General features: G+C 35.4%; 1 protein-coding gene across 1 annotated transcript in view; it reads right to left on the bottom strand.

The window, feature by feature from the left end:
• Positions 1 to 3,720: 3,720 nt before the first annotated feature.
• The window catches only part of TMEM245 (transmembrane protein 245), a 75,962-nt gene continuing 53,592 nt past the window's right edge, over positions 3,721 to 26,090 (bottom strand). Inside the window, exons 15-18 of the mRNA XM_044658264.1 lie at positions 18,017 to 18,117; positions 12,088 to 12,262; positions 6,188 to 6,382; positions 3,721 to 4,211 (exon numbers count right to left, since the gene is read on the bottom strand). Of these exons, the coding sequence (XP_044514199.1) occupies positions 4,178 to 4,211; positions 6,188 to 6,382; positions 12,088 to 12,262; positions 18,017 to 18,117 (505 nt within the window). The 3' untranslated portion in view covers positions 3,721 to 4,177. The remainder of the gene's footprint in view (positions 4,212 to 6,187; positions 6,383 to 12,087; positions 12,263 to 18,016; positions 18,118 to 26,090) is intronic.

Here is a 26,090-nt window from a genome sequence, read left to right as displayed (position 1 = left end):
TACAGTCTGACTATAGCAGGATTCAGGGAGGTAATCACCTTCCTTAAACTAAACAAAGGAAATACCTACTGGGAGTTAGATACTATATACATATGTTCAAATCATTAATTCCAAAAGATAGAACATTATTAAGCCTAAATATACAAGGAAATTAATTAAAAGTAAAAACGAAAGAGTGACTCCTCATTAGCTGTGGCACATCAAAGAGACTTCCTTCGGGACATAACTCCCAGCCGTACTAAGTGGGAGCAGGCCCACAGAGAGACTCGAGGCTCAGGCCTGGAGTATGGACAGAACTGGGTGCTGGAGAGGGTCACCTGTCCAGAAAACCATCATCTTCCTCAGAGTCTAATATTGAGAGTGGCATTGCACACGTGCTTATCTTCTGATAGATGCATCATTCTGAAGCTTGGTATAATACTAGATATAAATGCGGAGTTATTTTAAAAGGTAATCTAGTGGATACAGCAAGAACTTGGTAACACATTTTTGGTACTTCTAGACAGTCAAGAAATAGTGACCATGTGAGTGAAACTACAGCAATAAATAGTAGCAGTAATAATAATAATAATAATAATACCTTATATCTGTACAGTGCTTTACAACTCATAAAGTGCTTTTTGCAAATAGTCTTTCATTTGAGTTCCATGAAAATCCTGTAAGACAAAGTAGGACTATCCTTGACCTGTAGATGAGGGATCTGAGGCAGGTTGTGATTCTACCCAAGTGTACCAAAAAAAAAAAAAAAAAAAAAAAAAGGATGGAACTGCGAAGGGAATTCCAGCTATAATTAGTGATGCCTCACAACTATCCAACTCTTCTGTAAGACGATTTAGAGATTTTTAATAAAAGCAAATGAAGGTCTTTTGAAAATAGTAACATTATTAGAACAGAACATTATTAGTTCCAAGACATATAATATGGTGACTGTAAATACTAGAAGATGGGTAACATTGACTTAATATTGGGGTGAACACAAAGGTTATCTATTATTTTCTTCCCAAGTCTCTGATCTTGTTAGAACTTGCATTAATCACTTCCTTGTGTATAGGCTTTCATTAATGTCAGGTTGTAAGTTCCTTATGGGCAGGAACTGTGTGTGTGTGTGTGTGTGTGTGTGTGTGTGTGTGTGTGTGTGTTTTAATTTTTGAATCTAGCCCTTAGGATACTTAGGACAGTGTCCTGCAGGCACGTAGTTGGGATTCAATAAAAGATAGGGTCTGGTCTGGTGATCTCGCTGGTAAAGGATCTCCTAGGTAAAGAAACTAACTCTACCAATTCAGATTGGCATCTTCTTTGCAACTAATGGTCTCATTAAGTTGTGAAGAATACTGAAGTTAAGTGATTTGTTCAGGGCCCTTACGGGCAAAATGCCAAAGGCAGGACTTGAACCTAGGTCTTCCCAGCTTTGATTCAAAGCCTGCTTATTTCTCACTGTACCAAGCTGTTGCTTAATAAAGGTACAATTATTATAACTAATGTTGCAAGGACAGCTGTTGCCATATATGCTTCTTATACATTTTACAACTTGTTATTAAGATGAATTTAAATGTCTTAAGAGTAGACTTCTAGAACTTCTATAGATGTACATGTATGTTAATTACCATTACAGAATCAACTGCAGTCATTTAACAAAATATTTTTTCTGAACCCTGTTTATGTAGAATTAAAAATTTTGCCTCAGACAGGCCAGTTTAAAATGAAAAAATTCCTTGAAGATAGTCACTATGTTTTATTCATCTTTGTATCTTCCTTAGCCTCCAGCCCAGGCTATGAACATAAGCTGGGGCTCAGAAAATGAAGAAAGAAAATTGGATAGACATTGAAAAGACCTTGGGCAGATCTCTTAAAATGTACTCTAATGTCATATTATATCATATGCATATATGTGTGTGCACATACACACACACACATATATACCAAGTAAAAAGTTGAAGAGTTCCAATTCATAGACCTCAGAAAAAGAGCACATCAATAACTTCAGGCTAAATTTTATTAAACAATTTCTCTTCTGCAGTAGCCTAAAGGCATGCTTAACTGCTTCTTGGTGTCCTCTTATTTATCAGTACTGAACATGCCATCATTTTTATTTTAAAAAAATTATAAGGAAATTCACAATATTTTTAAATCTGTTCTCTTTTTCTTGATATAGGAACAATGGAGACATGTATTTTGGACCATATATTAAGGTGGGAGTATAACCAACTAAAAAGCAGAGTAATAATTGAATCTAAGCTAGGAAATCACCAAATTAATTACTTCATTTTGTAGGAAGAAATGAAGGCTCAGTTTCTTGCCTCTGGTCACATAGGCTGTAGTAGAGGCACAATTTGAACCCATTAACATGGGGCTGAAGTCAGAAGATCAGGATGTTGGATTTACACTTTAGACAAGTCCTTAATGTAAACATTTTCTAGATCCTAGTTTCTTGCAAATTTCAAGGTAGCAAATGGAATATTTATTTGAACAGTTTTTATTTTATCTGTCATTTACTTGATTGATTGCTCACCTACTCAGGACTGATGTACTCAACCTTTTGTGATTTTTGCCCTTAATTTCCTAGCTGGAAAATTAAATTTAGAGAATCTAGTGTTTTGTGGAAGAAACTACCAAGAGGCCATCTATTGAAATCTGGCTTAATCATCATACCAACTGAGTAAATCATGAAGTGAGAAAAAATAACCATAGACTTTGTAAACAAACATTATAAATATGTCCCTTTTCTGAAATCCTCTTCCTATGCTCCATGAGGGTAAGGAGTTGACCCCACTTCTCACAAGCCCAACTAAATTCAGAAAGTCACCATCACCAGGAGGTTGGTTACCAACTAATGAAAATGTTATGGCCATAATAACTCATGAGACTATCTAAGTATGGAAGTGTTATAAATCTGCAGGAAGTATACACATTGATTCAAATATATATTTTGAAATATTAATTAAGCAGTGTGGCACAGCATGAAGTACATGGGATTTTTTTGAGTCATTAGACCTGGATTCCAATACCAGAGCTACGACTTTACTATATAGGAGAAGCTGAACATATTATTTAATATTCTGGGCCTCAGTTTCCTCATCTATAAAACAAGGAGGTAGATAACTGAAGTCACTTCCAGCCCTAAAACTATACATAAACTGCATATTTTTTATCTGTAAAATGGGGACAATAATACCAGTTATGCTTTGTCCTGATCTAACTAATAACAATACTTTAAAAAGTTCAATGTGTCTATAAACTTAAAGCATAATAATTAAAAATAAATAAATGACATTAGCAGGATTTCAAATGTGAAAACTGGATTTAGAAATCAGATCACTGCACTTGATAGTCCCACTGAAAACATAAGGAGAAAAAAGTATCATTTTACATCCTATTTTAAAAAATAATTGTAGGGCTAGCAAAAGCAGCCAAAAAAAAGCACTTCATTTCAATATTAGGAATGTGGCTACATTTTTATCCATAGGGAAGTCTTTCTGGGACATTTAAGGGTAAAAATGTAATTCAGTTAGCTATTTTCATATCAGTTTGTTTTTTAACAATGGTAAATATAAGGAAGCAGGGGAAAAGAGGATGGAAAGTTCATCATCTTTCTTCCTCACACAGCTAAATGCTGTAAATTTCTAAGTTGAAAGCACTCTTCAATGAAAAGTGGTTATTATTAAAGAAATGTTTTAAAACAAATTTCTTAAAGTAGAACAAATTAATTCTATTATATACACTTTTAATAACAGGTACTTAGGAGCTCTTAAAATTACTGTAAGCACACATTTCCTTCATTTACCTATATGCTTCAGAAGAAAGCAGTTATGATCTTGCCCTTCTTAATGCTATTTGAACAAAACAGATTGCCACAGAGGAAAACATCCAAGTTGGTTGTCCCAGCAGGTAACAGGCATGACTCCAGTGTATAACTAAAAACTTTTCAAGGTCATTTTCTAAAAAATAAGTCATCGGACAAGTTTCTCTTCTGTAAGATTACATGTTAATATACATATCCACCAGCAGCATTTGTTCTTTCTTGCAAATCAAAGTGCTCCATATATAAGTCAGCAGACACATTTTCCTTCCAAAATGCAACTTCACTGGACTTTCTTGATCATTACAGCTGGAAGGACAGAAATCCACAACTGTTTTGGACTCAATGCAAGAAGAATTTCTTAAAGAAGTTGGTGCAACATCACTCTGATGATTTTGGATCTTCAGAAATTCCTCTGAAAGCAGTAACATAAGAAAATGTCTTTACATGTAAAAGAAAATCCAACAGCAAGGAAAGGAACTCATTATATTTATATATTACATTTATATTTACATAACCAAAATATACCATAAAGACCCGGTTTCCTCACTTTTAAAAAAACATTAAGAGATGGATTGGATGTCCTTTCCATATCTGAATCAATTGAAAAATTTATAGTCCTTTTATACCTGTAATGAGCCCATCTAAAGACCATTAAAATGGCCACTATGGGGTGAGTGAGGGGTGGAACTATGGCTTTAAGGAAGGTTGACCTTGCCCTTGGCAGCCATTCTTGGTGCTAGAGAAAGCATACTTGCTCCTACTTGTACCTAATGCCCTAATAGGCCTTCTCAGCATAGCTCCATCTCTTTGCCTATCTTCAGGTAGGAAGAATATGCTAGAATCCAAGGTCCACTGTGCTGATTTTGTGTTTATGACCCCTGAGTGAATTTTGGGACCCTGTATATATATTTTTACATTCGTAAGGGAGGAGACAAACAAACTTGGAAATAGTTCATGTTTTGGGAAAAAAATTATCTCATTTAAACACAGAGTTATATTTCTACAAAACTAAATGCAAATCTTTTTACAAACTCTATCAGGCTTTTTGGGTACCCCATACCTTTGGGTATGCTTAGATGAGCACATACTTGTATATAAACACTTGTTTATTAATGGCACTTCTAGATGAGAATATTTCTAAAGTACTCTTACTTTTGACACCTTTGAAAATACTAATGAATCAAACATAAGTGTCAATTTTGGAATTCATAGATATTCCATTTGTCTAAGAGATGAATAAAATATTCTGCTTGGGGCAAAGGAAGGAAGAATTTGAACAAGATGTACAACACTTTATCCAGGCCATTTGACATCTTTTTGGAAATGCTAAGCATGGAAGATAGGTGAATAAAAAAATATTAAAACTGGAAGAGGATTATTTAGTTCAACCTGTAAAGATGAAACAGATCTAGAGAAAGGAGGCATTTTGTATAATGTTATTCTTGGTAGAACCATGACTAAAATTAGTTCAATGCTCTTCTTTCCTTCAATACTCCTTCCAATGTACTATATGGCCTTACCTCCTTTCACTCTTTTTATTGATACAGAATCAAATTGAAGCAAACTGTGAAAACAACTTTAAAAAACCTCCTAGACTCAATTTCATTTCAGGGGCAACCTAGCAACAGCTTTTCCTCCCCCCAAATAACATTTATTTTTATGCAAATGAAAAGCACTTATCAGAGATGCAAAAATGAATGTGTGGGAGTAGTACCTAATTTCTGAGAGGCAAGGATCTAACTAGTTAGCAGGATTAATGAATTTTTAACTATTTGGTTAGCTGCTCAAAATCTTTTGCAAAATAATTTAAATTTCAACCTAAAGCTTAGATAACAGTATTTTAACTGTGTTTTCAGGATCTTTCTTTTTTTAGCCAAGGGGAAAAAAAGGGTCTATTAAATTGGAAATAGCTATATTTCATTTTATTATCATTATCAAGAGGCAGGTGTGAATTTTAAAAAAAGAGCTTTCTGCATCTGAGTGCTTCCTTCTCTTCATTCTTTTTAAAGAAATTTCATCCTCCTTTCCTTTTTCCTATAAACTATGAATTTAATATAGAACTAGCTCTAAAGCTCTAACTCATAAAGTGCCTTCTATTATATACAATATAACAATTAATGAACCATATATAAGAGGATTTTTAGAACACCCTCAGAATAGATTTGTTGTCTCGCTTGAGATGAACAAGACTATAAATTCCTCAAAGGCAGGCTAGGCTACATATTTTTCTCATCTTCTCTATAGCTCTGATCAATGTTAGGTACAGTGTAGACATTCAAATATCTATTTGCTGCTTGACTGACTAAACTGCATGGAAAAGAGGAATAACATCAATTTTCAGTTCAACATTCACAATCAATTTAGAAACATTACTTCACCTTAACTTACCGTTGTGTCTGTGGAAGCCACAACATCTGACCTGGGGTGGGTGTTGGGTTTGTGGGACTTAGTAACATGGCACTATAGATATTAGAGGCCACAACGAGTATACAGAGAAGTATGGGGCCAATGATTGCTCCTTCTAGGCCTAGGTAGTATGCTCCACCAGCCACTGCTAAACCAGTCAAGTAAGGATGGCCTCCTCTGGAATTATAATACAAACAGATTATATATGAAAAGATGCCTTTTTGGGGGCAAATACAGCTTTTAAAAACTTGATATCTAAAAGATAAGAAATGGTTAAAAAGTCAAAATGGCAATATCTAGTCAAACAAATGATTAGATCATATGAAAATAATTAAAAAAGGAAACATCATGTTGATAATCATTAAAAAAAGCTCAACTTTACTAATAATCAGAGAAATACAAATTAAACTACTTTGAGGCAACATATCATTCATTAGATGGGCAAATGTGATTAAAAGTAAAATGCAATGCTGGCCAAATTGTGGAGAACAGGTACACTTAGGTACTGCTGGCACATTTAAAAATCTTTTTGTACATAAATATGACAATATATAGTATGTAATGAGATTAATTTTTGGGGGGGGGAACACGGACAATGCAGAAATGTTTTGCATGTATAAAGGGTATCTTATTTCTTGACTTCTTAATGAGCGGAGGAGGGGGCTAAAGGACAGAGAGAATTTGGAACTTAAAAAAATTACACTCTTAGAATAGTTCCATGGTAAGGAAGATACCCTCAAAGTGTAATAAAAACAAAAGAACTATCTGTAAAAAAATTTTCATAGCAACATTATTGATAAAGACAAAAATTGGAGGCAACTTAAAGAGTCTACAAGGTTAAATAAATTTCATTACACAGTGAATATTACAATGGAGAGTTGTCAAATGGGGTACATTTAAGGTTTTTTTGTGTTGGAATTATATAGAACTTATTCCATATATACATGACTCTCTTAACTCTCCATATTGTATTGTGATTCCTATGGCCAATTAATCAGTCAATAAATGTGAAACATCTACTGTGTGCTAAGCAGTATGCTAATCACTGAGGACACAAAGAAGGGCAAAAAAAATTCCTTGGGAATACCATGCTTTGAACAAAAAAAAGTTCAGAACCACTGTTATGCAATTAAGACCAATAGGTATGAGGCATACAAGAAAATCTGTTAATACCTATACAAAATAATGTAAGAAAATTAAAATCTATAATCATAAGAAAAAAAGTGAATGAGAAAGAATACTGAGGAGACCGTACAGAGAATTTCTTAAAAATTGCTATAGTTTATGCACTAAGATTAATTTAAGTGCCAAAAATTACCAAGTTTCACTAGTTGTATTACTATTCAATGTAAATTTACCTTTTAAGAAAACATTTTTTTACAAAAGTCATGCCAATTTGAAAGCAAGCTAAATGAACTTAGTCTTCAAATTAAATGAAGTAAAAAGAATAAATTTTAAGAGTAAATTTAAATCATGAATACAATATAAACACAAAATAGAGGGGGCAATTAGGTGGCTCAGAGGCCTAGAGAAGGGAGATCCTGGGTTCATATCTAGTCTTAGTCACTTTCTAGTTGTGTGACTTTGGACCAGTCACTTAAACACCATTGCGTGGGCCTTACTACTCTTCTGCCTTAGAATCAATACAGTGTTGATTCTAAGGTGGAAGGTAAAGGTTTAAAAAAACCCAAAAAACAGCATAGAAATGTTTAGTCCTCACTTCTCCACATCTTCCCCAGTTAATGCATGCAACTGAAATCTGAGAAAGGAAGGAAAGCCTCTAGGACCATGGTGGCGAACCTATGGCACACATGCCAGAGGGGGCACACCATCACCCCAGCACAGAGTTCACCAGAGATCATCACTAGGAAGCCAGAGGGATGCAGGGTTGGGCTGCTTCCCTCTCCCTCTCCATGCAGTTAGCAGTTTGGGCACTTGTTCTCTAAAAGGGTTGGGTGGGTGGTCCGTCTGGGTTGACTATAGGATTATATGGGCAAGAGTTGTACAGGATGGGACAGCCAAGGATGGTGTGTAATATGCACTGTTGGATGGAATATCCAAATTGATGAGATAACTGATTCATCTAAATATTTGTGATCTGACTGTTATCTTGTTTATTTCTAGAAGTTTCATGCCAATGAAGTCTGTGGGGTTTATTATTAACTTTATAGGTTTGAATGGGAAGGTCAGATCTAGAGAAATTGATAATTTGCTCCTAGACGTTATTCCCATAATTTGAATCATTAGTGTCAGTGCAACAGTGGAAGTCAACAGAACATTTCCATTATGTTATTTTAATGGGAAAAAATATAATAATGACCCACAGTCTGGGGAAGTCTTTAAGGTTATAAGTTGAAGGGCAGCTGTATTATCAGAGGGAGTTTATTCATTTACAATTTCTTGTGCTAAAGAAACTACAGGACCAGTCCCTCCAAAAAACAGAAACAATTCTCCCCCTCTCCCTCCATTTCTTTGGTGATTAGACGTCTGGCAATCCAAACCATTCAGAATCAAGCAATGAAAATGAAGGTAAGTGGGAAAGTCTGAAAAGTGGTAAATGACACAAGCTCAAGTATTCTGAGAAATTGAGATTTGTCCCAAGGCACTCAAATAGTAAGTAATGGAAAGTAGATTTGAACCCAGGTCCTCTGGCTTAAAGTCCAGGGCTCTTTCCAGTGGGAATATGGTATCAGGCAAGTGACAACATCCTTGGAACATTACTCCAACAAAAAGGTATCGAATTGTAACAGCTGGTCACATAGAGCACACCCAGTAAATAATAGTAGAAAACAGAGAATGAGGAACCAGAGAAACATTTTTTGTTTTTCTTCTAGTTCTATAGTATCATACCACTCTCTTGTAGGTGACCAGGTGCACTGGAAATAATAATAACCTTGGGAATCAAGAGCTCTAGCTTCAAGACTCAGCTTTGACAGTTAATGCCTGAGTAACTAAGGACAAGACAAGGCACTGCTCTGCACCCTCATTCTTCATCTTTAAAAGTATAATAATAATATTAGCACTGTTTACCCTCACAGGGCTGTTGTGACAAAAGTACTTTGTAAACTCTAAAGCACTTCAGAAAAGTGAGTGTTTTTTATATCTCGATCTTTAGCATGAAAGGTTGAAGCAGTTTAAGTAGAAACTATATAGACCAAGAAGATATTACTGTATAGTAGAGTATAATGGAGGCAGCTGGTGGCTCAGTGGCTGAAGGCCTGAATTCAAATTTGTCCTTATATACTTCCTAGTTGTATGACCCTGGACCAGTTTCTTAACCTTTGTTTGCCTCAGTTTCCTCCACCTTAAAATGGTGATGTAATGTATATTTGTTATAATGAGATTATATTTCTTTTTTTTTAAGGCCCTTTGTAGAGTGCCTGGCACAGAGTAAGTACTATATAAATACTTATTCTTCCCTTTGTCTCTTTCCTTCTATTCCTCTTCCATATACTTCCATATACTTTTCTTTATATAGCACAGATTGCCAATAACTCTGTTCTTAATGATAATCTTTGGGGAATAAAAAAAAAGACTATACTTAGAATGCTGTATTTGAAAAAGTAGGGTGATATGTAATATACATTTTATATAAAGATTTTCATAAAGCAGAGTGAAATAGAGAACAAGCAGATGGCTTTGGGAGTCAAGAAGTCTTGGGTTCAAGTCCTGTCTTTGTTATATACTGGCAATTTCTTAGAATCTCAGGTAAGTGAGACCAAAGGCTGCAGACCATTGCCCATTTGCCCAAGAAGAGTGAGTTTTCTGATCAGCAGTGCCCTATACTAACGAAGTTACAGGTCTGGAGTGAAAAAACAAAAATTTCCATTAAAAATGGTCAATATTTAAAAAAAAAAGATAGGGAGCTTAAGAGTACATTTCAATTACATAGAAAATTCACTTCATTCCCCAATGATGCTAGCCAAACGATATCCTTCTTACAAATAACATGATACAAAAATTAAGAGTAAGATTTGAGGAACAATAATGTCAGGATAAAAATAAAATATCCTTTTCTAGTATATTTTACATCTTTTTTTTTTTTAACCCTTAATTCTGTGTATTGGCTCCTAGGTGGAAGAGTGGTAAGGGTGGGCAATGGGGATCAAGTGACTTGCCCAGGGTCACACAGCTGGGAAGTATCTGTATATTTTACATCTTAAGCAATCATTGCTACAATTCTAATTCTTTGTACTTTGAGAAACCTTTAACTTTCTCTTTCTCATGCTTGATGTATCAAAATTCTCCAGGCCTTTGTGCTGCGTATCTGTGGCCTATTCTACTGCCCTGATCTTTCTTCAAAGCAATTTAGTAGCAATTGGTTTATTTCCGACTTAACTGGAGAGAAATCAAGACACTGATTTGCCTCTTTAGCTTACCTAACCAATTTGGAGCCTGCTTAAAATAATCATCTCTTTCTGACCTTTACTTTAGGGGACAAGGATTCCTCCTGTGGCTTTCTCTGTTTCATGTTCCTCAGATGTAACACAGATTACTACTGTGTGTATACATACATAGACAAGAGACTGTGGAAGTCTGCAGATTAGGGCAAAACAATGTGGTTATCTTTTTACAATCAAAGAGAATGTTTCCTATTCTTTAACGTTATGCCAATTCTAAACAACCTTCCCACTCTGGTTAATGCTTAATTAATATTAGAAATGTTTTCTTTATTGTAGCGGGTTTCTAGCAGAATTAAAAATCTGTCACAGACCTCTGACAAACTACCTTTTAAAGTTCTTTGCCTTACCTGCCCCCCCCCCAACCTTAACATTTACAAACATTTTAGAATAGGAAAATTTTTTTAAAAAGAGGAGGATTCAGTTCTTTCTCCCCAGAAAGTACAACATTATAACAGAGAATGGGTTGAAATGGAATTGCTACATGTTAAAATTAGAGGTTATGCTTAAACTGAAAGTTAAAGTGATGTAAAGAGCTGAATGCTAGGAAAGAAGTAAGGGAACACCTGGGGCCCTGCCGCTACACATCCTGGCTCTGTGACCATGGGAGAGTCACTTCACCTCTGTTGCCCTGGGCAACACTAAGACCTTAAGTTACTGATCTGCATCAGTGGAATTGCTACCAAAATTAAACACCACTAAAAGAGCTGAAATTATTGGAAGGGACAAGGAAATTATTCAAAGATGTGGATATTTGATTTTAAAAGTTTTTTTTTTAATGGAAAAGTTCTAAAATAAAACACTGACTTCATTTTGATGTATGTCAGATAATATTTCTCCTGTAAGATGCCACTAAAACATGAGTATACCTGTAATTTTCATTTATTTTGATATTCAGTTATATCTTTCCTTACATTAATTCTTCAAATGATTTGTGATCACACTGATATGGGCATTCACTCCAAGGGTCTGGATTAAAACTCATTCCCACTTTTTCAATCTAGCCAATTCATATCTGTATCTTCTTTTAAAGAATCCATATTGCACACCCTCAATAAACTGGATGTCTTCCTCTGGGCCTTTGAACATTTCGTCGGTAACCGCAGTCCCCAGCCTCCCTATTACTTGACACAGGACTGGCTCATTTCACTTTCCATTTCAGTGTCTAATATACTTCCCAACAAAGAGTAGACATTTAATAAGTGCTTGTTGATCCATCGTGCATTTCCTGAATGTTATTTTTTATGGTAATTCTTGCACAGCCTTTTTAATGCACCAAATATGTTTTCCCAGCAACATAGCTTTGTTTCATGTTGTCAGTTTTTATTAATGTTTTACAATGGCAATAAAAATATAAAGGCTGCTAGAGTAAAAAAGCCTAAAAAACCCTCTAAATTATAAAGGAAAGAAACCTTTTATCAAGATGTGAAGACATTGATATAATTACAAGTATCACTGCTGTTGGTTTTGTGAAATACTTACCCTGATATGTCAGAGTAGATTGCCGTATCTACAAAGTATGTTGGTAAGAGGTGAAAAACCAGAAGCAAGATTGCTTTGCATCCTTCTCCCTGAGTAAGCCACAGGTCTAGAACTGCAGGTATTGCTGCCCAATATGTCCCCAGAAATGGTACTGCTCCAAGGATTGCTGCTAATGCTAAGAAAGTCAAAAGAAATAAATTTCATACCACAGCAAAATAGTAAACATAGTTGTTGATTCTTTGTAATAAGAAAAAAAGAACCCTCCAAATTCACAGCAAAATAACTCAATTCATTGGAATGTTCAAGGAATGTAGTGCACTGGATTAATGGATTAAAAATATAACTGAAGGTTAAACTGATTAACTGAAGTCAAGCTTCAGTAAACTGGAGGAATAGTGTTTACTAAAGAATTCCCACACACAGAGGCTGGTGAAGTGGAAAGAACACTTGGATTAGATTTTAGTTCAGGTCTGCACTAATTCATTTTGTCACCTCCTGCAAGTCTCATCACTTCTCTAGGCCTCAATTTCCTCCTCTGTGAAATGAGGACAACATTCCCTGCTCTGCCTACCTTAAAAGGCTTTTGAAAGAATCCAATGAGAGAAGCACTTTTGGGAGTTGTAACAAATGGGAGAGGTGCCAATCATGATTAAATGCTAATGATAACTTTTCAGTAGTAGCAGGAACACCTTCTCTGCTAAACTGCTAATGACCAAGTTTCTTTCCCACACCTGGACATTATTGCTTGCTTCTGAAAAAGGTGAAAATATATTTGGAACATGGTAAGTTCCAGGCATTTCCTCCTGAAGGCAGTCCCTAAGGGCTGCCTTGTCATTACTACTTACCTATGAAAATTGGGAAAATCAAATTCATTCTGTTTGTTGCAGATTTCATTTTGTATCATGTCAGTATTTTTCTAACTGCATAAATCATGTTTCTTTTGCCTTAGAATTAAGTTTGGAGATTCAGCCTTCCTGTGAATCTTTAAATGACTGTGAGTTAAGTTTAGAAGTTCAGTTCTCCTGTTGATCACTGTTCTATTCTTGCCTCAAGGTAATCTGTCTGTCCTTGAATGATGCAGGTGGATACCAGGGCATCTGGTCTGATATCCAAAGAAGTCTGGTCCACTCTTGCCAAATTGTCCTTGCAGGTTGACTCAAACAATGAACATTTCTTAGCAACAATATGGAAGGAGGGATTGTTACTAGTCCCTCAAACTCAATTTCCAGTCAATCATATTGTAACCTGTAATCCTGTAACTAAACTACAATCTAACTAATGTAACTAAAGTGTAATCTAAACTCTGTAACCTATCACGATGCTTTCCCCATTTATGATGCTGTTTTCTATTTTAGATGCTCCTTCTGTCTATAAAAGAAAGTTGTCACCCTCATTCAGGGTCTTGGCATTTCTGAAGGGGGTTGAGACTGGAACTTTGGCCTCAGTTTACCATAACTGGTTGTAACAGTTGGGGATGTAGGGGAATAAGAAAAAATTCAGGGCCTGGGCCCCATGTCAGCCTGAAGATTGCCTATGCCAGTCTAAAACTGGAATGGTAGAATGTGCTGGTCCTTTATATCACAAACTTTAAGCGTGGCTGTGACTTCAGATTCACAGGATTTAAAAAAGAAAGGGAATTCAGAGATCATCTAATCCAGTGATTCCCAAACTTTTTTGGCCTACTGCCCCCTTTCCAGAAAAAATATTACTTAGACCCCTGGAAATTAATTTTTTAAAAAATTTAATAGCAATTAATAGGAAAGAGAAATACACCTGTAGCCATGACCGCTTTCCTGGATCGCTGCAGCACCCACCAGGGGGCGGTAGTGCCCACTTTGGGAATCACTGATCTAATCCAATTTTACAGAGAAGGAAATGGAAGCTCAGTGACATTACATGACTCAAATGAGTTACTATAGATGATTCAGGAAATGAAAAAGCTTGAAGCTAGACAAGGTAGAAGTGACTATTAGATGTCTGAAAACTAAACAGCAAGGTGTCATTTAAGTTGCAGTGTTCAGGAGGGACTATCTTTGTCATTGAAATGTTTGGTTCCATGAATCTGGATTTTACCTCTTCTGATGGCTCCTTGATGCTGGCTCCTCTCTTGGTTGCCCATCCATCACCTTTCATCCTCTCTAATCCTCAGTCTATTCTTATCTGTTGTAAACGTCACTGTTGCCTACACACAAGCCCAGGCTTCCTCTATCTTTATAACATTCTCACTTGAAGTTAGTGTTCTTTCATGCTATCCTTCTTTTTTCCTCCCTTAACGGCCAAATGACCAGAAACATCTACCTTTACTCATTGCCTCTAATTCCTTTCTAAACTCCTGATCTACATTCTGATCTCATAATTCTTATCATCTCAAACTTCTTTTCCAAAGAGATCCATGATCTCTCAGTTGCCTTTTCTCATTCCTCATTTTTCTTGACTTTTCTGCAAGAAGCACTTGACACCAATGACCATTCTCTCCTCCTCAGTTATCTCCTGATATTCTCTCCTCTGTGTTTTCAAGACATTGTTCTCTCTCAGTTCTCTCCCTACTTATCTGGCTATTCCCTGTCCAATCTCCTTTGCTGAATTATCATCTGTGCCCTACTCACCAAGTATATATATAGTCCCAAGACTGTTTCTCAAATAACTCTCAAATCTACATATGCAACCTTAGCCTCTCTTCTAGGCTCTCATATCATCAACTGACTCCCATACATTTCCAACTTGATGTCCTGTAGGCATACCCAAAAGTAAACTCCTCTCCCCATGCCTTCAATCCACGACTATTCTAAATGTCCTTATTTGTGTCAAAGGCACTATCACCCTTCTAGTTATCTAGTTTCACAACTATGGAGTCATCTTCATTCCTAAATTTCCCTTCATGCCAAATACCCATTCATATTTCCATAGCATGTCCTGCAATAGTCATCTTTCTCCTCTTTCAAGCCTGGTTCAGGCTTGAAATCACCTCTAGCTTAGGTTACTGTAACAGCTTCTAAATTAGCAGCTCTTCCTTACACTTTTCTCTTTATAATAAATACAGTTACACACACTGTACTACAGTGATATTTCTAAAGCACAGGTTTGGTTATGTCACTTCCAAGTTCAAATAAGCTCTGCTGGCCCTCTCATCTTTAGAATAAAATATAAACTCCTTTCTTAGCTCTGAAAGCCTTTCACAAATGTTGCAAAATATAAATAGCAGGCAAGACTTTCAAGAAGAGATAAGAAGATACTCCTATCCCACCCTTACAGAGTTGAGAGGTCCCCAAATGTTGTACATTGTACACATTCTCAGATTTTTCAATGTCTTATTATACTGATTTCTGTTCTCTTCTTTTTTCTCTCTCTTAAAAAATACTCTTTGTTAGAGAGGATGACTCTCTGGGAGGGTACTAAGGTGACACTATGGTGATATCATAAAAAGGCATCAATAAAAATTTATTTTCCAAAAATTATGCCTTTTACAATCTGGCTTCAGCTTTTCTAGGAATATTACACATTGCCCCTCCCTTCATAAACTCTTTGGGTCTGTCAAATTGGACTCCTTGAAAACACTGTATGTTTTTCCATGCTTTTGTACAGTCTGACCCTTAGGTTTAGAATGGTGCTCTTCCCTTTCATATCTCAGTGCCACCTCCTGCATGAGGTTTTCTTGATTCCCTCAGCTGCTAATGCCTTGCCAGCCCCACCAAATTACTTTGTATGTGTTTATATGTATATATGCTACTTCCCCCAACAGAATGGAAGTTCCTTGGCACAAGGAACTTTTTTTTTTGGTCTTTATATTTCCAATACTTAACACAGAAAGAGTGCTTAATAAACACTTGCTGATGCATTCTCCTGCCTCTCTAAACTTTTCTTGTGGATCTTTGTCTACTTTCTGATCTGGAGATGTAGGTGTTCCCAAAGGGTCTATTTCTGGCCCTCTTCCACTTCCGCATACTAAATCTATCCCTCCAGCCCAGACCTCTCTTTCTGAGCTTCAGGACAACATTTCTAGCTGCTTGGTCCTACTAATACCTCAAGTGCAACATGTCTAAAAAACTTATCTTTCTAAACCCTTCTTAACTTAGAACAGGATAGAGTGCCCAGGTTGGAGTCAGGAAGACTCATCTTCTTGAGTTCACATCGAGCCTCAGATACTTACTAGCTGTGTGAGCCTAGGCAAGTCACTGAACCCTTTTGGCCTCAGTTTCCTCTGGACAAGGCAATGGCAAACTGCTCCAGTATCTTTGCCAAGAAAACCCCAAATGGGGTCATGAAGAATTAGACATGATTGAAATGACTTTAACAACAACAACATGAACTTGTCCTATGTTTTTTATGCATTTAAAAATATTAATTCTAGAAGGGGTACACAGGCTTCTTCCAAAGGGATCCATGACATAAAAATTATTGGTCTAAATCTATTTTCCATGTTCATAATCTTAAGGTGACCTTTGATTCTTGCTTCATGTGCTTTTTTGTGTGTCTGAATATAATCTACTTTTTTTTTTGCTATTTCAGTAATGGAAATTATTTCTAGATATAGTAATATTTCTAAATATTTATTATAAAGCAAGGAAATTTGTTTTAATAGTATCTGATTACAATTTAGACCAATGCCCTTATGAGTATTAAAACCAGATTACAATGAAAAATACAAAAGGCTATTTGGTCAGAATCTCCCATCCAGGGATAGAAGGCAAAACAGAGCACGATAATGAGGGGACTTGAAACTATATCACAGGACGAATGGTTAAAAGGAAGTAGGGGGGCAGCAGCCAGGTGGCTCAGTGGATTGAAAGCTAGGCCTAGAGATGGGAGGTTCTGGATTCAAATTTGACCTTGAATTCTTCCTTGCTGTGTGACCCCCATTACCCAGACCTTACCATTCTTCTGCCTTGGAAATGATACTCAGTATCAATTTTAAGACCAAAGGTAAGGGTTAAAAAAAAAGTGGAATGGGAATGTTTAACATTCATTAAAGAATACTTGAGAGTGGAGTATAGAAACTTCCTTTAAGAAAAATATTTTTGATCCATGTAGCTTCTGAGGGAACAATCAGGATCAATGAATAGAAGTTAGGAAGAGGCAGATTCTGGTTTAATAAAAAAACTTCCTCATCATCAGAGCTGTATGGAAATAGAATAGACTGACTCATGAGGCAGTTGAATTCTTGGTTCTATGTGTTCTTTGGTTAGAACAGGGTGGGGTTAGTGCCACTAGATAAGGTACACTGTTGAGCATGAATAAATGGAGAAAAGAAGATATCAGTGACTGAGAAGTTCTAGGTGGGATCCCTTCAGGATGATAAGGGTCTACAGAAAAAAAAAATCCTTGAGAATTCAGACCATTCTACACTGAGGACAGAACAAATGAGGATAGTGGTATAATGTATAGAAACGGAAATGAGAAAGCAAAAGGAATAAGGTTGTAGTCTCAGTTATTCCACTATCAGGCTGTGTGATCTTAAAACAAGTTATTTCATCCTTCTAAGTCTCAGTACCCTTGTTTGTAAAAATAAGGGGCCTGGACTAGATTATCTCTAACTTTGTAACACAGAATAAACTTGAAGAGAGTTCAGCTATAAAGAGAGTGTTAAATGGTTCCAGGCATTATTGGAACTCAGAAAAGATGTATAAAGAGGTGAGGTAGCATTAGAGGAATAATGAGTGTTGGATCCCAGAAAGTAACAATAACAACAACATTCTATAGGGTATACTCATGAAGCTACGAAAATGTCTGCTGTTAGATAACCATCACAATTGTTTTAGAACATATTGAGTCATACTCCCCAAAGATTTCTATGAGCTACAATTAGAAAAAGTAATACTTCAAATCTGGGGAATAACACCTGCTCCTAACCAAAATACCAAATTGTCTATAAAATGCTCTTAAATATTTAAAAAAAAAAAGAATGCAGTTGAGTTCATGGTATGATGGTTACCTGATGGGATGAAGACAATATTGATTCCAAATATGGTGTGAGTCAACCAAGTATACAATCCATAGAACCCAGCCATTTTGAGGGACGCATCAAACACACCTCTAAGATGACCAAAAAGAAAACAAAGGAGATAAAATCACTTTCACATTTTAACTTGGAAAAATCAATTATAATTAGGTGAATGCCATTATTGTCAGAGTATTAAAACTACATTATTACGAAAAATAAAATTAATAGCTCCTTAGAACTTCTGTATCTATGTAATAAAATGGAGTTTCTAGACATCTTATTCCAAAATTAAAAGTCTTAATTAGTCCTCTTCTTATGTACCAAAGGTTAATAACTCAGATTGCTATATTTTTCTATAGAAACCCAAACACTTGATACCATTTTCTAAAGCCCAAATGATTTGTGTTTATTAGACATTTTCTGCAATTTGTCTTTTGCTTTACTTTTTGGCTTCCTTATCTCACATGTGGGGTTAGCTTCTTAAACAAAGATAACCTCAAACATAAAGACCTATCCTTTATTAATTTCATATACTTTCTTACAGTTTAGATCATGTCCTTAGGTTGAAATTAAAAAAAAAAACACAGAAGACTAAACAATGATGGGCAGCAGCTCATTTTTTGTGGCTACTTATAGGAAAAATCTTTACAGTATCCCTAAACTTTCTACTTCAGGAGGACCACTTGGGTTGAATTACTTTTGTTTTTCAGATTATTTTTTGTTCTGTACCATTTGTATTCACAAAAATGGATAATCAGAAACTGACCCGGAAGAATCAGTGATGGGAGTGTTGGTTTCAAATTTTAATTTTCCCATTAACTAATTACCTGCTAATAGACATTAGAAAGTCATTTCCCATAGCTCTTTGGGTTTCCTATTTATAAATTTCAGATTTCTCTTTGAACTATTTTCTTTGTTCTACATTTTTAGGTGATTTTATTATAAGGTGTCTTCCAGCTCTCATAACCATGATATGACAATGAGTCACCAACTAAGAAAAGAAACTGCTTATTTACTTAAGTAATTCACTCACCTTATTTTTTATCCCAGCAGATATTTTATTGCCAAAACTATAAGAAAGAAATTATTGATATGTGGGTAACTTGATGCTGCTGACATAGAAGAATGTAAGAGATCCAGTCTGTAATATGTTACACTTAGCAAGTGAAAAGGAGAATATTACTTAAACTCTTCCTTTTATTATCTAACTTCTTCACCTGAATTAATCAGGTTTGCAAAGCAATAAGCAATTGTCCACTAGGTAGAAAAAGCATGTGGAGAGAAAAGAATATAGCAATGGGAAAATCTGTTCATAAATTTAGTAGATGAATTGAAGTCAGCCAGTCAACAAATATATATATTAAGCACTTACTATGTATCAGGCAATTTGCTAAGTACTAGGGATACAAGGAAAGGTTAAAACATGGTCACTGCCCTCAACGTTTAATGGAAGACAACATATGAACAACTTTAAGTGTGCAAGATATATAAAGTAGATGAAAGCTAATTTCAGGGGGAAGACATTAGTGAGGGAGGTTTTGAGCCAAGAGACCAGGAAAGACCCCTTGCAGAAGGTAGGATTTAAGTTAAATTTTGAAGAAAACCAGGGAAGATGTGAAGTAGAAGAAAGGAGGGAGAGCATTCCAGACATGGAAGAAGACTCTGCATGCATGTCAGTCCAAAAAAAAAAATGGCCTGTGAAAAGCCATGGAGTTGGGAGGTGGATTTTTGTGTGGGAGGAACAGCTATTGGGCCAGTAGAGTATAAGCCTGGAAAGGAAGAAAAAGATCAGATTGGAAGGGGCTTTAGATGCCAAACAGGGAGCCACTGGAGTTTACTGAATAGAGTGTGGGGTGGTCAGACTTTAGGAAGATAATTTTGGCAGCTGAATGCAATATGGACTAGAGTAGGGAGAGTCTTGAAGCACCCCACTCCCTGAACCCAGCAATGTGTACTCTGGTTTAGGCACAAACCTCCACAAAACTAAAGTTAGATGAGTAAATCAAAGAAAACACCTCAATTGTATCAAAAAACTAGTGCAAATAAAAAAAAATCCCTCCAAAGAGTAGTATAACTGAAAACAGACTAGAGGAAAAATGGATTTTTCACAAGGATTACATGAATGCCTTTATGGAGCAAAGAATTAAAAATAAGGGAAAAATTGGAGAGATCACAGAGAGCTTAAGAGAGAAAAATGGTTACCTTAAATCCAATAATGGGCTCCCTAAAAACTAGAATAGACCAAACAATATAATGACTCACTGAGACAACAAGAAATTAGAACAAAATAAAAAGACTGGGAAAAAATAATGTAGTTGATATCAAAAACCAACCTAGAAGGGGCAGCTGGGTAGCTCAGTGGAGTGAGAGTCAGGCCTAGAGACAGGAGGTCCTAGGTTCAAACCCGGCCTCAGCCACTTCCCAGCTGTGTGACCCTGGGCAAGTCACTTGACCCCTATTGCCCACCCTTACCACTCTTCCACCTATGAGACAATGCACCGAAATTAAGGGTAAAAAAAAAAAACAAAAACAACCTAGAAGATAAGTTGAGATAATTTAACAATCATTAAATTTCTAGAAAACCACAATTAAAGGAAAAAAAAATCCTGGACACTGTTTCAAGAATCAAAAGTGAAAACTTTTCAGATATTGTAGAATCAGAGGAAAAAGTAGAGATAGAATGATCCCATTAATCACTTTCTGAAAGGAAGTCCAAAAAGAAAAGTCCCCAGAATGTCAGATAAAGTCCAAAGGCTTCCACATCAAAGAAAAAAAATATTGAGCATCCAGAAAGCATTTCAAACCCCAAGAGACCATGATTAGGATCAAATAAGAACTGGAAGCTTCTACTAAAAATGAATGAAGATCTTGAAATACAACATTCCAAAAGGCAAATGATAGAGGCTTACAAACAAATTACTCTGCAAAATGGAGTGTAATCCCACTAGGGAAAAAATTATCTTTAGTAGAAGACTCTCAAGTATTTCTGATGAAAAGATCAGAGGTAAATAGGCATTTTGAAATGCAAACACCAGAATCAAGAGAAAGCTGGAAAAGCAAATGTTTTTGAGCAGTTGGTAGAAGCTATATGATGATGAGGTACTAACATTCTAAAAGAGATGAAGAAACAAATGTCCCCATATGTCCTTAAATGTCTTCAAAGGGTACTGAGGGAGTTAAATGAGAAAATAAAGAATTAAGTGAAAAAAAAATAATCCCAGCTGGCACTTCTTGAGAATAAGGACTTGCCACAGTCGATTCTTTTCCTTGTGACAATGGTCAGGATAGGGAAATTAGGAGACCTGAGCAGCAGCTCAGTTTCACTGCAAGGTGTTTCAATGAAGAAAGGTATCAACATAGTAGAAAGGAGATAAGAGCAGAAGGAAAAACAGATCTGTCTTGATATTCCTAAGCAGGAGGAAAGAAACAAACCAATCTGCCACACCAGAAAAATTTTCCTAACCTTCTTTTCCAAATATAGCATAGCAACCCCTTAACTGCTTGATTAAGATATATTCCCACTACAATCATTGCTAAATACCCTCAAAAGATTTTAGGGAATAACTTGGTATAAAGTTTAGTTAATCTTCAGAATAGATCATGGGTCCCTAACATTTTCCTGGTAAGAAACAACTTATGGGAAACACCATAATATAATGAAAAAACTCGGCAGATCTATAAAGTAACCCGGACTCTTGTCAACTCATTACTTTTGCCACTGTCTGGTTCTGTGACCATAGGCAAGTAGGTTCACCTTTCTGAGCCTCAGCTTCCTCATTTAGAAAAAGAGAGGACTGGACCAGATCAGAGGTAGCAAACTACAGCCCCAGGTCAATCCACTTCACCTGTTTTTGTATGGCCCATAAACTAAGAAATGTTTTTTACATTTCAAAACACTTACTTTATACTTTATAAAAAAGTACTTATGACATATGCTTTACTTAAAAAGGTAAAGGCCACTCAAGACTCTTAGTTTACAGGCTGGGAACTGAACTGGATGATCTGTGGTTTCTTTCAGTACCACGACTCTATGTATAATGCTCATCTATGACTGAATTAAAGCTCTAGGACTGATGATGGCAGGATAGGGTGGGGTGACTGTGGTGGTGGCTAGAGTTGGGGTTGGTTGTGTTGACAGTATAAACCCCTTAGAAGAAATGCTCTTAATTTTTAAAAGTTGTTTTTTTTTTAACAACAAACTATAAAGAACAAGGCAACGTGAATCAAATTTATTACTGCCATCTTAAAAAAATACAACAAATGGAATATGACCTATATAAGGATATACATATTGATAGGATTATAGAAGTATAAGGAACCTTGAAAGTAATCTAGTCCAACTTCTTATCCAGTGAATTAATTCTTTTCATAATTTCCTTGAAAAATAATCCACAAATCATTGCTTGAACAATAAATGTGACAAGGAACACACTATCTCACAAAGAAGCACTGCATTTTCAGTTCAGAAGGCTGCTTACATTCTTCTCTCAGGTCAATTCTTGACTTCCAAATCATGTCTCTTCTACTAAAAACCTCTTATTTTGGATAAACTTACCGCCCTTGTAGCCCATTCACCATGCAATATCTTGTGTAACACTTGTCCCACTCTTTCCCACTATTCAATTCTTCCTGGAATATCTATTTTGTGAAAGGGCCCAGGTCATCATGCCTTCATTTTTCTCCCAGGCCAGTTCCAGATTTCCTCTGAATTTCAAAACCATTACCCCACTCCCCTCTGTTTCAGCCTTTAAAGATAGATTTCTTTAAAATTTTAAAATTTTATTTTAATTTAAAAACTTTTTATATTTTAATTTTTTTTACCAATTACATGTAAATTTCCACACAAGTTTTCTGAAGTAATATGACAGAACTTGTCTCCTTCCCTACCTTCCTTGTCCCTCCTAGAGCAGGCAGGCAATTCGATCTGGGTTATACATGTGTTATCATGCAAAATTTACTTCCATATTGTTCACTTTTGTGAGTAATCTTATAAAACTCAAACCCCAAAACATAAACTCAAATAAACAATTTAAAAATTGTATGCTTTAGATCCCTTTTGTGTGCCCTTTGAGGACAGGGATTGCCCTTCTTTTTGCTTGTATTTGCATCTCCAGGGTTGTAACAAAGTGATCTCTTAAACAATGTTTCCTTCCTTCCCTCCTTCCTACTCTGCATGCATGGCTGGGCTGTCAGTCCAAAAAAAAAAAGCATTTATTAAACACTTACTATGTAATAGGCTCTCTATTAAGAGCTGGGGTTACAAAGAAAAGCAAAAACAGTCTCTGCCTTTAAAAAGCTCACATTCTAATGGGGAAACCACATGTAAATAAATAATCATTCAGGAAAGAGGGTTTAACTTGCTCTAAACAGAAAGCAAAAACCTTGTTTCCTGAATGATTACCCCAAATACATAACAAAAACTTAGTAATCTGAGGTACTCATAAATGGAACCCCTCCTTTCAATAACTTATCAAATGAAAAATGTTGTTTTAACAACACTCATGTAACATATTACATATGTCTAGTAAGCTCCAAAAGGTACAATATAAATATTAACCAGGATATTATACAATGATATAATTTGATTCATGTAAGGAAATTCCTCCCCCAACAAAAACTATAATAATTTTAGGCCACAGCCATACCCGTGTGCATGCACTCATGTGAAAATATCACACATACTAAATTGCACTAAAGCCGTGACAACATGCAACTTAGTAATGTGCAATATCTCCACCAGAGCAAGCAGAATGAACATCAGGGAAGGTATGCACATTTAGGAAAATGACATGCTGCTAGTGGAAAGGAAAATGGTACAGGGAAAGATGTGCATGCCGCTAACTAAGTGAGATCAGGAACTAAAAATCAAATCTTATTCATTCAGCAAACTATCAACTAAAAAATTTAGAATAATAAATTAAGATTCAAGATTCAATTAAATTAATGAGTATATCAAATAACTACTTCAGAAAGGAAATCTTGAAGTATTTTAATGTCTAATTATCAATTAACTCCCAATGATAACCCATTTCACTTATTGGGTTACAAATGATTCAAAATTTTCCATTTTACCAAAGCATTAGGATTAATAACTGATTATGAACATCTAATATATTCTAAAGCCAAATTTTACATTGAAGAAATTACAATGATGATAATCTATATGATGTATAGATAACTATTTGTATAGTATGTTTAAAGCTTTATTTCAAGAGATTATATCCCCCATTTTAAAATGAAGCACCATGCAAGCTTCCACGAAGGTGAATTAGATTTCTCTTGAAAACGGATCTCATTATATCTTGGCCACAAGAGCTATCAATGGTTATGGCTGAAGGTGCCTCAGTGGAATCTCTGGTCTTCATGATACTGAATTTTCTTTCATTTCTTTCTTTTATATAGATAGTAAAAATATTAACCATAAAGTCTTAGGAACTGCAAAAAATGATTATAATTCTGAGATGTATACAAATTTAGAGTAGCTCAGTCTTAATGCTTAAAATTATTATTCTGACCTCCCAAATTTCAAAATCTATCTACGTGACATAAGATATAAATGAGCATTAATTTAAGGAAATACAGTTGGTATTTTAAATGTTTATTAAAACTAAACTGATCAAAGCAGAAAAGGATTTTACTTTGACATAATTTATGTCTTGGATTTACAGGATAGTGGTATTAAACTATATATACTGCCTTACCTGAAGGGAAATCTCTGGAAAAACAGGTACGCAATAAACATGGAATCCACTAGAGAACTTAAACTGGGAGATTTTGCATTATAAAAAGCTATATAGCTTCACTTTAAAAAATAATGAAAAAATCTGAAAACTTGGTTATTTTCTATTATCACAGCATGATATTTCTAATAAGCCAAAATTTTAGTAATCATCATTAATCATAAATTTCAGCGTAGTGAGTAGAATAACCTTTGGCCTCCAAATTTTCAAGCTGACTCTTAAATATTCTATTCCATTTAACCAAAATCACCAAATATCTAGCACAAGTATAAAAAAAATGGCAAGTACTATGTGTAACTAAAATCTTGTTTTAAGAGTCTTAAACAGAATATAAAATTCAGTAACATTAGGTAAGTCTGGTTTCTCTAAATATTCAATGTTTGTTATGTACCCTATTCCCTCCATTTCAATAATCTGAATCCTACCTTTTATGTCAAAACAGTCTTTCCACTGAGATCATCTATTACATTTCTACTCATTCTTTAAGGTACAATTCAAATTCTATCTCCTATGTGAAGCCATCTGTAATTATCCCAATTGGCAATTTTTTTTTTTTGCTGGGAACCAGATATAGTATTTTTCTTTGTATTAGACACTCTAAATGCATTCTTCATGTGATACCTTATAACTGCTTATATATATGGGCTGTAGGTTCAATGGGAGCAGGGACTGTTTTATATAAATTTGTGTTTTTTTCCTATCTTATTATAGTTCTCTAAATAGCAAATATTTAACTAAAGTCTGTTGAATGAATCTCTCACAATGAAATCATTCATTCCAGAAACTAACACAAAGAACTGTGGGGAATGCAAAAATGTAAAGGACATAGTCCCTTGTTCTCCAGGAGCTTCCAATCTAGTGGGGAAGATAAGACACATTCACAAATAATTACAATACAAATCAAGATAAAACTTTTATGAGAACTACAGATAGTAAATATTATAGGTATTCAGCACAGAGGAAAGTTATACCGGAATGAGGTGATTATGGAAAGCTTTATGGAAATGTCATGTCATTTAAATTGAACTTTAAAAGGAGATGAATTTTTAGTACCTAAGGGAAACACTGAGCAAAGGCAAAGAGGCAGGAAAGTTCCAAGCACATTCCAGGTTTGCTAGGGATGAGGACTTCTAAAAAGGAATAGTGGGAGATAAAGTATAAATACAGGGTAGGATTAGAGACTGTTGAGAGCTTTGGCTGCCAGGGTTAGGAGTTTGGATTTTATTTGGTAGATATTGGGAAATCAAATGAGTGGAGACTATTTGATGTTTGCATTCTGTTATTTTTGTACAGGGAAGTAATATATAATTTAAAACTGAAGAGAT

Source organism: Gracilinanus agilis, chromosome 1 (assembly GCF_016433145.1).
Source record: "Gracilinanus agilis isolate LMUSP501 chromosome 1, AgileGrace, whole genome shotgun sequence".
NCBI lineage: Eukaryota > Metazoa > Chordata > Mammalia > Didelphimorphia > Didelphidae > Gracilinanus > Gracilinanus agilis.
The sequence above is the reverse complement of the archived record's forward strand: the minus strand, read 5'-3'. Positions and strand labels throughout refer to the sequence as shown.